The sequence below is a fragment of the Sinocyclocheilus grahami genome, unplaced genomic scaffold (assembly GCF_001515645.1).
Source record: "Sinocyclocheilus grahami isolate Dianchi unplaced genomic scaffold, SAMN03320097.WGS_v1.1 scaffold926.1, whole genome shotgun sequence".
Classification (NCBI taxonomy): domain Eukaryota; kingdom Metazoa; phylum Chordata; class Actinopteri; order Cypriniformes; family Cyprinidae; genus Sinocyclocheilus; species Sinocyclocheilus grahami.
The window spans coordinates 336,374-350,191 of NW_015506105.1; the positions used below are offsets into that span (position 1 = coordinate 336,374).

Here is a 13,818-nt window from a genome sequence, read left to right on the forward strand (position 1 = left end):
GTCTTCTTTCTTTGCGTGCACATTTGGGCGCATTATGCAAATATTTCCACATAGTGAGGTAGATATGTGGGGGTGTGTTAGAACGAGCCATTTTAGGGGGGCGTGGCAGAGTCTTAACTTTGATAAAGAATATCTCTTTGGTTTTGAGACTTTAGTCTTTGCAACTTCAGGGATCTTATCTATGCACAATCAGCTTGTAACACTCCAAAGAGAAAGGAAAACTTGAAATTGCATCATATGACCCCTTTAAATTCATGGTTAAAAACGGGCAGCTGTGGTTGACAGAAATTAAATCGAAAAAATAAAATAAAATAAAACAAATAAATAATAAACAAAAAAATAATAACTTGATGACAAAATGTAAAAAAACACCCAAATGTACATTACTGATAGCAAATTGAGAAGAAAAGAATAAAAAAAAAAGATTTATTAATGTAACATGTGTGTCATGTATGGACTTTTATTTTAATTTTTATTAATTAGGTTTTTATTAACTCCCTCTCCCTCATAATCAGATCATGTAGAAATAATAAATGGTAACAATTTGAATACATAACTGCAAAAAAAAAAAATTTACTTGAAAAAAAAAAACATTAAATGATATAAAATATAAATAAACAGTGAAACTTATTTTATCTAATTTAGTTGCCAAGGCAACATTTCTCATTTTCATTGAGTTTAACTTGAAGTACTAAAATAACTAATATTAAATAACACTAATAAATAACAATTAATAAAAACAAAAACTTATAAAATGACAAAAACACAACAAAATTACAAAAATGTTAACTAAAATTAAAGTGAAAAGGCTTAAATATAAAACATAATTCAGAATATTAACAAAAACTATAATAGAATATCAGTGATACTAAAATAACACGTATTCAAGAACATTTCCCTAATATTGTCCAAATCTGTATGACCGTGTAACATGTTCACACAAAATTGCACAAATCAGGCCTGACAAAGCTGTTGACATTTTTGTGCACAAAGTTCCTCAGATGCCCTGTGAACAGCTTGTGAGACTACACAGCTTGATCTCCCACCACGTCAGTGCCGATCACACCGATGTCACATGATGCAAGCGAGATGTTTTTATTATAATTCAGAATATTAACAAAAACTATAATAGAATATCAGTGATACTAAAATAACATGTATTCAAGAACATTTCCCTAATATTGTCCAAATCTGTATGACCGTATAACATGTTCACACAAAATTGCACAAATCAGGCCTGACAAAGCTGTTGACATTTTTGAGCACAAAGTTCCTCAGATGCCCTGTGAACAGCTTGTGAGACTACACAGCTTGATCTCCCACCACGTCAGTGCCGATCACACCGATGTCACATGATGCAAGCGAGATGTTTTTATATATATTTTAGTGCTCTGCCAGCAGAATTCTGTTGTACATGTATAAATAACGAACCCCTCAATGTCTCCATGAAATGATTCCCTGATAGAAATCAATAGTTCACACTTACCCTCTCTGTGTTTATTTGTTTAGTGCTTTGGGTTTTTGTGTTTATGGCAGCATTTGGTGCAGAATGCTGGATGTGAACGGCAGAAACCTGTAGCCTTGAACAGGAGTGAGGTGAAAAGACACACTTACACACATGAATGTTTAAACAAACATCACTCATGGTCAAGCAGCTATAAAAGAGAATAGAGCAGGATTCACACAGGATGAGGTGAAGAATGATGATCTAACTTTATGGTTTACACACTCAAGAACTCGATGCAGTGAGTGAAACAGACAGACAGACACACTGCAGGGATTTTGCGTTGTTTTCTTTAAAATATACTTACAGCAAGATAAATGTATTTGAGAAGCAAATTTCATAGGATATAAGACTTGCTTTCAGAGAATATATCTATTTATTTCTTCTTGTACTAAGCATTCATTTTACAGTGAATTTATGCTTAAAACATTTTCCACTCAAGTCAAGATCATGAGAAAATGTATAGAAATCAAGTTGTGATCATGAAAAAAACAAGACAAAAAAATAATGCATGGTCTCTTAATTCTGTAATTTTTCTTCTTAAATGATTTAATTTGCTTTAATTTTGAAAACAAGAAATACTGATTAAGAAAATGATTTTTGCAGTGAACACACACACACAAAGAAATGTAACTACTAACAGACAGACAACGCGAAAAAAACAAAAAAAAACAAACAAACTATAATTATTTAAAACAGATGTTAAAAAACAAATAGGAAACTCGATTCGCATCACCTAAAGTTTTTGCAAGGCGGCAGAAACAATACAAGGCAGCTAAAGATGATTAAAATGATGCAAGAAAGAAATGACCAATCACAAATCAGTATGCAAATAAATGTAAGAAAGAAGACCAATCACTAAACAGAATGCACTGTCAATTACATTTTGTGTGCAAAACATTCTATCGTAGTCACTGGGAGATTCTGAGGAACTTTTATCTTAAATTTCTTAAAAATTATGAAGTGTACAAAAAACAGTGACGGTATATCTCAGGCTGAAATGATCTACAAATTGCATTTTTGACCTATTTGCATTTTCTGGATAAATCTTTTTCTCCATATATATCTGCAGTTAATTAAGCTCACGAATAGTCGCTTAACGTACAAACATTGTTTTGGGACGTGGAACTCGGCACAGTTTGTCATTCCACATATGTAAGTATTCCACGTTTGTTTTGTATGGGGTGTCAAATAATTGCAGTGTATAATGTAAAATGCAGTATTTCAAGACAAAACAAGGATGCATGTTGTAAATAGAAATGTACAGTCAGAACTTTATTATGCACACACAATTCTGAATCTAAATGTGAGTTTTGTGCAAAGATGCAATACATTTCATCCACAAAATGCTAATCCTGTGAACGAGAATTGCATTTCATTGATGAAAGGGGTTGTTTGGATCGCAAAAATATGTAGACAAAATGCATATCTCATTCAGAGCATGAGCATTTTGTGGATGCACTCAAAAGTAGCCTCAAATCTCTGAGATACTCTGAAGGAAGGACCAGAGCAACATCTATAGACCAATGTATAAGTCTGTTTTTGTAAGTTTTATTGTCCAGCAAGTGAAAATCATGTGTCTGATCACTTAAGGTACCAGCTCACCTCTCCTCAACAACACACATGATTTGAGGACTCATTCACGTCTGAACACAATCACTGCAGGACGACCCACACTGAACCTTAACATTTAATGTTAGAGGTTTGTTCAAAGCACTATGAGCAATAATAATATTGCCTTAAAAACACCTCTAACATTGACTGCTGGATGAATATCAATACAGCGCAGCCTTGCAAGCATAAAAACGCACAAAGCATGTAAAAGCACACACACATAAACGCAGACAGAAAATCAATGACAGCAATAATGGGATGGGGTGTGTTTACAACGAGATCTGTTAGTACACGCAAACACACACACAATCATTCACGTCTGAACACAATCACTGCAGGACGACCCACACTGAACCTTAACATTTAATGTTAGAGGTTTGTTCAAAGCACTATGAGCACTAGCAATAATAATATTGCCTTAAAAACACCTCTAACATTGACTGCTGGATGAATATCAATACAGCGCAGCCTTGCAAGCATAAAAACGCACAAAGCATGTAAAAGCACACACACATAAACGCAGACAGAAAATCAATGACAGCAATAATGGGATGGGGTGTGTTTACAACGAGATCTGTTAGTACACGCAAACACACACACACACACACACTTTTGTTTTGGATTATTGTGAATAAAAACTTAATTCCTGTTGCAATTTTCTCTTTGGGACGTCTGTCAAGAACAGACAAGGCAGATTAATCTGAAACATAAAAAAACTGTGCACGCGAGTATATTGTTCACAAACATACTCTACTGTTCAAAGGTTTGGGGTCAGTAATTTTTTTTTAAAGAAATCAATTGCTTTATTCAGCTAGGATGCAACAAATAGATCAAAAGTGACAGTAAATACATTTATAATCTATAACAAAAGATTTCCATTTCAAAGAAATGCTGTTCTTTTGAGCTTTCTATTCATCAAAAAAATCCTGAAGAAAATGTATCATGGTTTCCACAAAAATTATGAAGCAGAACAACTGTTTTAAACATTGACAATAATCATAACTGTTTCTTGAAGAGCAAATCAGCATAGTATAATAATTTCTGAAGGATCATGTGCCACTGAAGGCTGCTGAAAATTCAGCTTTGCATCACAGAAATAAATTACATTTTACATTATATACAAATAGAAAACAGTTATTTTCAATTGTAATAATATTTCACAATATTACTGTATTTACTGTATTTTTGATCAAATAAATGCAGCCTTGGTGAGCAGAAGAGACCTATTCCTAAAGCATTAAAAACTCAAACTTTTGAACGGTAGTTTATATTTTCAATAAAAAAGCATCAAGACTGAGATGTTTAAATGCAATCCCAGAATTCAAACTCAGTTGCATAAAAGCAGCTAGAGTCAGTAAATTTGATTCATTTCTGTGAATCAGTTCAAACTGTTATTTCCAATGAATCAAATGATTCAAGGATTCATTTTCACGATCACTCCAAAAAACATTCATGGATGTCCCTGTGCAGCATTTTTCATGCATTAAAAATATCAGATGAATACTTCAACAATATTTGTTTTTCTAATTATGTTATACATTCAGTTTTTATGAGCTTAAATCCCATCACCATTGCCCACCAAAAGATAAATGATCGTTCTTCTAGAAAACAATGGAAACTTACTTGACTTTGTGAATATGGCGGACGTTTTTCTGAACGCCGTTCTGTTCTGTAAATATACTAACACGTCTGTTTAAACGAGGCCCTCTGAGACCAAGACCGCAGCAGGAAAGAGTCTTTCTGACTGAACCAGATAATGAGGCTCAATCTGAATCTTCTGCGCAATTTGGAAACACGAAACACTCAACACACACACCATGAGCCGATTACACACCAGCTTTCATGACAAGGAACAGATTTAACCTTGTTTACTCACAATTGCCAAAACGAACAATGATATTGATTCATAACGATATTACACCATCCCAAATAGAGACAGATAGCGATGCCAGAGGGAGCTCGTGGCCAGCGAACAAAGACAGACCTAAACCAAACAGTGAGAGTGAAAATCTAATTAAAAGCATCAACTTTATCTCTCTCGCTCTCTCTCTCTAAATCTCTTTCTCTCTCACACGCACTATAATTTTTTATGATAAACGTTACCATCGCACATTAAGGCCACTCGATAAAGTTCAATGACTGTGTTTAGAGCAGCCGGCCTCGTTTCGGCGGCCCGTAATAACTCCACGCTCTGACCCCGAGTAATATCCGAGGTGTGATTATGACAGTAAAGTTTCCACCGCAGAGATATTAGAGCCGAATTACTGCGGCGGGTTGATATCAAAGATCCATTAGAGTCATTAGCTCAATAGGAGCTTGTTAACCTCTGCGTAATGAATTGAGCTCTTCGCTCGCCCACACCGAGAGCGCCTCATGTCGGTTTCTGCTGCGGTGAGGTGATTGCGCTTCAGCCTCAGCCAATACGTGCTGTTTTTGCTCTGAATGATCGAACTAACTTAACCTTGAAATGCACGGCAGTGTTTCTGTCTTCTATAGCATGCATTAGGCCTAAAACATGTGCAAATATGTGAGTGCAAAAGCTTGGTTTCATTTTAAGATTGTTGCATTCTGCTGCAATTGAGTGCTATAGGTGAAACATTCACCTAAAACGTCTCATTCTATAGCTAGATTTCTCATTCAGTCTGGGGTCAGTAAATTATTAATCTTATTCAGCAAGGATGCATTAAATTGATCAAAAGCGATTTCTGAAGGATCCTGTGACACTGAAGACTGGAGTAATGATGCTAAAAAAATCAACTTTGCATCACAGGAATAAATTGCATTTTACAAAATATTACAATAGAAAACAGTATTTTTAAATTGTAATAATATTTCACAATATTACTGATTTTACTGCATTTTTTAAACAAATGAATGCAGCCTTGGGTGAGGGTCTTACAATCCCCAAACTTCTGAACATAGTAGTAGATCATTAGAATCTTTAATTTATGTTTCATTAGCACTTACTTATCTTCTTCATACCAGTACAGTAACCAGTAATAGCAATATGCCAATACCCATCTGCTCTGCGCTCATGGTTTTTATGTCACTGAAAGTTTCCTCGTATAAAACATTTTGAAAGTGGAAAAGAAATGACTATGAATTGTAACACATTAGCATTTGACTATCACCAAAAGTGGACCTGGATCACTCACTTTTCTTGGCTTTTACTCTGTATTCTGTTGTCGCGATGTGAAAAGATATTTATGCATTTGGCAGATGCTCGGACTTTGCACTGAATGTATATATACCATATCATCAGTTCATGCATTCTCTGGGAATCGAACCCATGACCTTGGCACTGCTAATGCTATGCGATACAGTTTGAGCTTCAGAATCGTGACTGAAAAAGACAACAGACACTGTGATTTGCTCACCTGATTAAATCAACAACACTCTTAAAAACAGAACAACAATTTTTGGCTCAAACGCATGTTAAAGGTTCTTCTTGAAACCATAAAACCAATAAAACACCTTTTTTATTGAGAGTCAATGCCTTATTTATTTAATTATTTCACTCGGAATCTCTAGTATCTTCTGTTTAAAAGACAATTATTAAAGAATAATGTTATCGATTTAACTGCACTGACACTATCGGAGGAGGACAAAATCTGAACTGAATTGAGCCGGATGACACTAACTTTGCAACATTGACACTGTTATTGAACTGAATTGAATCAACATTGAACTTACTTGAGCTGAATAATGACTCTGTTGTAGATTCCTTTTTGTAGCTACGTACACACTGAAAATTATGATGTATATAATAATGTGAATAATTTTCACTCAGAAATTTTAAATGTAAAAAAATGTAAATGTTAAAAACGTTACATTTAAAAAAAAAATTTAATTAAAGAAAAATTTTAAGTGGAAAGTCTGAAGTAGTATTTTCTTGTAAAATGTACTCCAATGTTTTATTTACAACTTTGAAAAAAAAAAAAAATTTTTTACGGTGGCTGAATTAAACTTGTTTCATTGTAAAAATTTTGCGGTGTGGCTGAATTAAACTTGTTTCATAATTGATGAACTTTGCAACACTGACAGTTTTTGAACTGAATTGAATCAACATTGAAATTACTTGAGCTGAATAATGACTATTGTAGATTAGTTTTTGTAGCTAATTATACACTGAAAAAATATGATGTAGGACTTACTTTGAAACAATTTTCACTCAGAAATTGCTAACAAATTTTACAAAGAATTAAACAAAAATGTTAAATGTAAAAAATGTTAAATTGTAAAAATGTAACATTTTAAAAATGTTACATTTAAAAAAAAATTTTTTTACATTTAAAAAAAAAAATTTAAATTTTTTTTTTAATTTACATTTAAGAAAAAATTTAAAGTAGAAAGACTGAAGTATTATTTTCTTGTAAAATGTACGCCAGTTTACAATTAAAAAAAAAAAAAAAAACATTTTTACGGTGTGGCTGAATTAAACTTGTTTCATAATTGATGAACTTTGTAACACTGACAGTTTTTGAACTGAATTGAATCAACATTGATCTAAATTGATCTGAATTCGTAATTGCGAGATATAAACTGAGAATTTGAGAAAAATATCAGAATTGTGCGATATACTGTAAATCACAATTGTGAGAAAAAGAAGTCAGAATTGCGAGATATAAACTCGAAATTCTGACTTTGTTTTTGAAATTCTGACATTTTTCCTCAGAATTGTGAGAATAGTCTGAATTGTGAGATAATTTTTTATTTTTTATTTTGTTTTCATCCCATGGCGGAAACAAGCTTCCATATATATCCACGGTCAGTGAAAGTGGTCTAGGTCGTGTCTCTGATCACAGTTGGTGTTGACTATACTTACTCCCTGTGTCCATAGCAGTCATATAAAGAAGCCTTCATAAAAAAGCTCTAATAACATCACATAAATAATACACAAACCTGTACGTGTCAGGAAGGGGTTTATCTATCTCTCTAGCAGCACCTCTAGCAATGAAAACCATGAATAAAGCAGAGCTATCACATTTTTATTGCACCTCAGAAAAGGCTGTAATGTTTCCGACCCATAAAGGAGAGTGATGCTGTGTGTGTGTGTGTGTGTGTGTGTGTGACTGACCCGACGTCTCGTCCACCCGCTCCTCTATGGTGTGTTCTCTTTGATGGACCCACTCGCCGTTGCATTTGAAGTAGATCTGAGCGGCAGGCGTGGCCGTGCAGTAGAGATTGACAGCTTTGTTCTTGATGATGTAAGCATCCTCCGGCTCCAGCAGGAAGTGTGGGAGGGGCTCTGGAGGGTCACTGGGGAAGGTCTCCGGCAGCTCACCCAACCCCAACAGGAAGTCATCATCACCTGGGAAAAAAAAACACAGACAACATGAAACATCAGGAAGTGAGTGGGGAAATGTAGAGAAGCATACTGCTTTTTGATGCATTTCAAAATTTCCATTAGATGATGGGCTAGCAAATCATCGATTCCAGCACGCATTAAAAAGTCTGGGGTCAGTAAGATTTTTTTGAAAGAAATTAATACTTTAATTTAGCAAAGATGTATGAGGGTGATCATTTTAATTTCAATTCCAGCACGCATTAAAAAGTCTGGGGTCAGTAAGATGTTTTGAAAGAAATTAATACTTTAATTTAGCAAAGATGTATGAGGGTGATCATTTTAATTTCAATTCCAGCACGCATTAAAAAGTCTGGGGTCAGTAAGATTTTCGAAAGAAATGGATGCTTTAATTTAGCAAAGATGTATGAGGGTGATCATTTTAATTTACGTCTTGAAATATATTAAAACAGTTATTTTAAATTGTAATAATATTTCACATCATTACTGATTTAATTTATACTTTAAAATACATTACAACATAAAAGCACGTTCAAATATAAAACAGCTATTTTAAATTGTAAAAATATTTCGCAGTATTACTGTTCAAAAGTGATTATTTTAATGAACATTTTAAAAGATATTACAATATAAAACACCTTTGGGGGACAAGTCCAACTCTCTAAGCATTAGGCCACGACTGATCAAATATTACTAATCAAACATGATATTTTTATTTATTTTGTAAAATATATTACAATATAAAACAGTTATATATGCTTTTGAATGGTGGTGTACAATTGAAGCATTGTATGAAATGAGTATAAATTAGGTTTAGAATGCATAACACATCTCTCAATATCTCAGAATAAACTTTTGCAACAAAAATCCCCATTACGCCAATTTATTCACAAATGTCAATTTTCTCAGAGCCTCTTATACTGTAATTTGCGTCTGCCGAGCTCGTTTGGGGTCCAGAGAGGCTTCATTATGAAACAGAATCTCAGTCATCTCTAAGTGATCCCTGGTTAATGGAGTAACTGCTGCTTATTTAAGTTCAAATAAACACGACGTTGTGAGATCTCTGACGTTCTCTTTTACGCTACCTCTATCATTCCTACTCTTTGCTTTGAATGAATAAACTTATAAATGAATGAACAGATGGATAAACAAATTTCTGTCAGGACCACTATCGTCAAAGATGATTGACAATTAGCATACAGTTTGGATTGGCGGTATGGTTCTGTTCTGGGCAAGAACTTCCTGCGCATCCATGCAGCCTAGCATGGATGAGAGCAGGGAGAGCAGTGATAACCCCCCCCAGGGTAAACAGAACAGAACCAACATACATGTATTGCAGATATTGTTAAAGTTCAATCATTTTATGTACACATTTTAGAATTAGTCTGATTCAAAGGAGAATCAGAAGGCTGAATCCCGACTGACAGAGGAGGAGCTGGGGATGGAGGAGGGTAATTAGCTATTGAGCAATGCAAAAACTGTTGATAATACTGAGGGACCTTCTATATGAATGCTTAGATAGGTATCGTATACCTATAGGTAGATGGGGATCAGCTGAAGGTCAGCTGATGCGAGCTTGACTAATGTGACCTGCCAGAACTAACGCTACGCTTGATGGACAGACAAACAAACTGATACTTGAACGAATGAATCTACGAACTAAATGTGAATGGATGAATGGATTAACAAACAAATCAATGAACATATGAATGAACAAACAAATGAACATGACTGAATAAATTAACGAACAAACAAAAGAACAAACATATAGTGAATTAACAAAATAAGGAACAAAATTATGAACATGGGCAAGAATTAATGTATAAATAGATGAATAAACAGATAAAATGAACAAACAAATGAATTAATCTATGAACAAAGACTGGATGTATGCACAAACGAATGAATGAACATTGCATAGACAAACTGAATAAATGAAGGAATGAATCTACAAACAAATGAACAAACAAGAATGGATGAATTAATAAACGGATGAACGAATGAATGAATATGAGAATGTACATGTATCACTGAACAGAGGAATCATTCAAACTGATGAATGAAAGAACAGAAATAAACTAAATGAACAGTATAAATAAAACCTACTGAATGAACAAATAAACTTGAATTAATAAAAGAATGAACAGTCCAAAGAACATTTTATTTGAACTAATGTAAGAATGAATGAATCAATCAATCAATCAACAAACAAATAAGCAAACAAGAACGAACTAATTAAACAACAAACTAATAAATATGTGAATGAACAAATGTCAGAATGAATTAATGAATCAATGAAAAGCTAATGAATGAAAGAACACAAATAAAGAGATTAATAAATAAGCTAACGAATGAACAAATGAACATGACAGAACAAATTGATGAACAGACAAAAGAGTTAACTAATAAATGAATAAACCAATGAAGGAATAAATTAATGACCTAATAAACTAAATGAACAAAAATCAATGAACATACGAATGAACGGATGAATCACACAACAAACTAATGAATCAAAGAATACAGAAATAGACAAGTGAACAGAAATAAACTAATGAATGAACAAATGAACACGTTTGAATAAATGAATGAACAGACAAAAGTACAAACATGAATTAAAGTAATGAATGAACAATTGAAGATATGATCGAATGAAAAAACTAATGAAAGAATGAACAAATGACAGAATAAACTAATAAATTAATGAACAAAAATGAATTAATTAATGAACAGAAAAACCAACAATCTAATGAATAAACAAATGAACATGACTGAATAAATGAAACAGAAAAAAAGAATATATGAATTAAAGTAATTAATAAATATGAACATATAAACAAATAAATGATCAAACTAATGAAAGAATGATGGAATAAATTGACAAGCAAACTAATAAACTAATGAACAAAAAATAATCAAAAATGAATGGATGAATCAATCAACAAACTGACAAATAAAAAAAACACAATTAGACAAAGAACAGAACAATGAAAAAACTTATGAATGAACAGATGAACATGACTAATATGATGAATGAACAGACAATAGAACAAACATATGAATTAAAGCAATGAATGATCAATTAAAGATTTGATCAACTAATTAAAGAATGAAGAAATCATTCAATAAATTAACAAACTAATAAACTAACGAACAAAACCAATTAACTATGAATGAATCAATTACCAAGCTAATGAACCAAAGAGAAAAGAAATGGACAAATGAACAGAACAACAAAGAAACTAATGAATGAACAGATGAACATGAACAAATAAATGAATCAAGAGACAAAAGAATGAACTAATTAATAAATGAATATAAAACAATTCAATGAACAAGAGTGAACAAATCACAGAATAAATGAACAAATTAACTAATAACTTAAAGCGAAAAACCAACAAACATATGAATGAATAAATCGATAAACTAATGAATCCAAGAACACAGAAAAAGACAAATGAGCAGAACAACAAATAAACTAATGGATGAACAAATGAACATGACTGAATAGACAAAAGAACAAGCATGAATCTAAGTAATGAATGAATATATGAACTAATAAAAGAACAAACGAATGAAAGACTGAACAAATGAACAAACAAATGGTTGAATTTCAATTCAATTCAAGTTTATTTGTATAGCGCTTTTCACGATGCAAATCGTTGCAAAGCAGCTTTACAGAAAATTAACGTTTCTACATTATATTTAGTAATTAGAATTGATGGACAGATCAGTTAAAAACTCTCCTGTTCATGTCTGTAACACAATTTCACTGCCAGCACAAATGCAGAGATCTTCAATATTACACACACACACACACACGCACATAATGGATGGATCGTAACACAGGACGCATTGATCCCTGGAGTCATCAATACATACAGCGGATACTACCATTACACTAACACACACACAGTAAAAAGACATGGCACGAGCGGCAGATTATTATTGAATGCCTCCATTAGATGCCCGCTGACCCATCCGATGGCACGCAGTCCGGCTCATAACTCTTCTCTGACTGTCTCACACACACACACACACACTGAGCTGCTTTCACCCCAAATTAACACTCTGTAGGGTACATTACCTTCCATTAACGGGTCACGGCACAGCCATGCTATCTAATGATGGGCCGAGGGCCGCGTCTGTTTTGTTTGGGTCTGTGTCATGTTTGCAAATGTTATTATGAGACGAATGATCTGAGATGATTCATTTATTTAAATCCCAGATTAATCTTATACACATAAACAGTCTCACTGTTATCTACTCTATTAAAACACACAAACAAACCTGATACTCTTCAAATAAAAGGCCTGAAACACGCATAAAGGGGGGGCTGGGAATCTTTAGGCATCTCACGATTCAGTGTGACTCAATTCCGGGAATCATGATTCAATCCTAAATGATTTTATTGAATACCAAATTTAAACTAAATAGCTTCAAAACATAAAAGCAAACACACTTTTCGATCAAGAATGGATGAATGAATATGTGAATGAACAAAAATCAATGAACATATGAATAAACAGATTAATCGTTTAAAAGGTCATGAATGAAAGAACACAGTAATAGACACATGAACAGAACAATGAATAAACTAACAAATAAACAAGTGAACACGACTGAATAAATAAATAAACAGAAAAAAGAAAACATTTTACGAATTCTAAAATGATGAATGAATTTATGAACATACGAACAGGCTAGTGCAAGAATGAATTAATAAATAAATAGACAATCAAACATAAATTAAACATGAAGGAATGAATCCACGAACCAATGAACAAACAAAAATGAAGGAATGAATCTAAGAACAAATGAATAAACAAGAAGGAATAAATCTACAAATGAATGAACAAACAAGAATGAAGGAAATAATCTACAATCCAATGAACACACAAGAAGGAATGATTCTGCGAACGAGTGAATAAAAACAACGATGGAATGAATCTATGAACAAATTAACAAGCAAGAATGAAGGAATGCATCTACAAACTAATGAACAAACAAGAATGAATCAATCAATGAATGATCAAACAAACAAGAATGAAGGAATGAATCTACGAACGAATGAACAAACAAGAAGGAATGAATCTATGATCACATGAACAAACAAGAATAAATGAATGAATGGACAAACAAGAATGAAGGAATGAATCAACTCACTAATGAACAAACAAGAATAATGAATCTATGATTGCATGAACAAACAAGAATAAATCAATGAATCTATGAATGAACAAACAAGCAACAATGATGGTATGAGTCTACGAATGAATGAACAAACAAGAATGAAGGAATAAATCTATGAACAACTGAACAAACTAATGAACAAACAAGAATGAATTAATCTATGAGCGAATGAACAAACAAACAAGAATGAATGAATGAATCT

At 33.0% G+C, this 13,818-nt stretch overlaps 1 protein-coding gene across 1 annotated transcript in view; it reads right to left on the reverse strand.

Annotated features, from left to right (window-relative positions):
- Positions 1-13,818, reverse strand: part of LOC107564365 (netrin receptor UNC5C-like) — a 228,145-nt gene that overhangs the window by 141,858 nt on the left and 72,469 nt on the right. Inside the window, exon 2 of the mRNA XM_016249425.1 lies at positions 8,196-8,429. Coding sequence (XP_016104911.1) covers positions 8,196-8,429 — 234 coding nt within the window. The remainder of the gene's footprint in view (positions 1-8,195; positions 8,430-13,818) is intronic.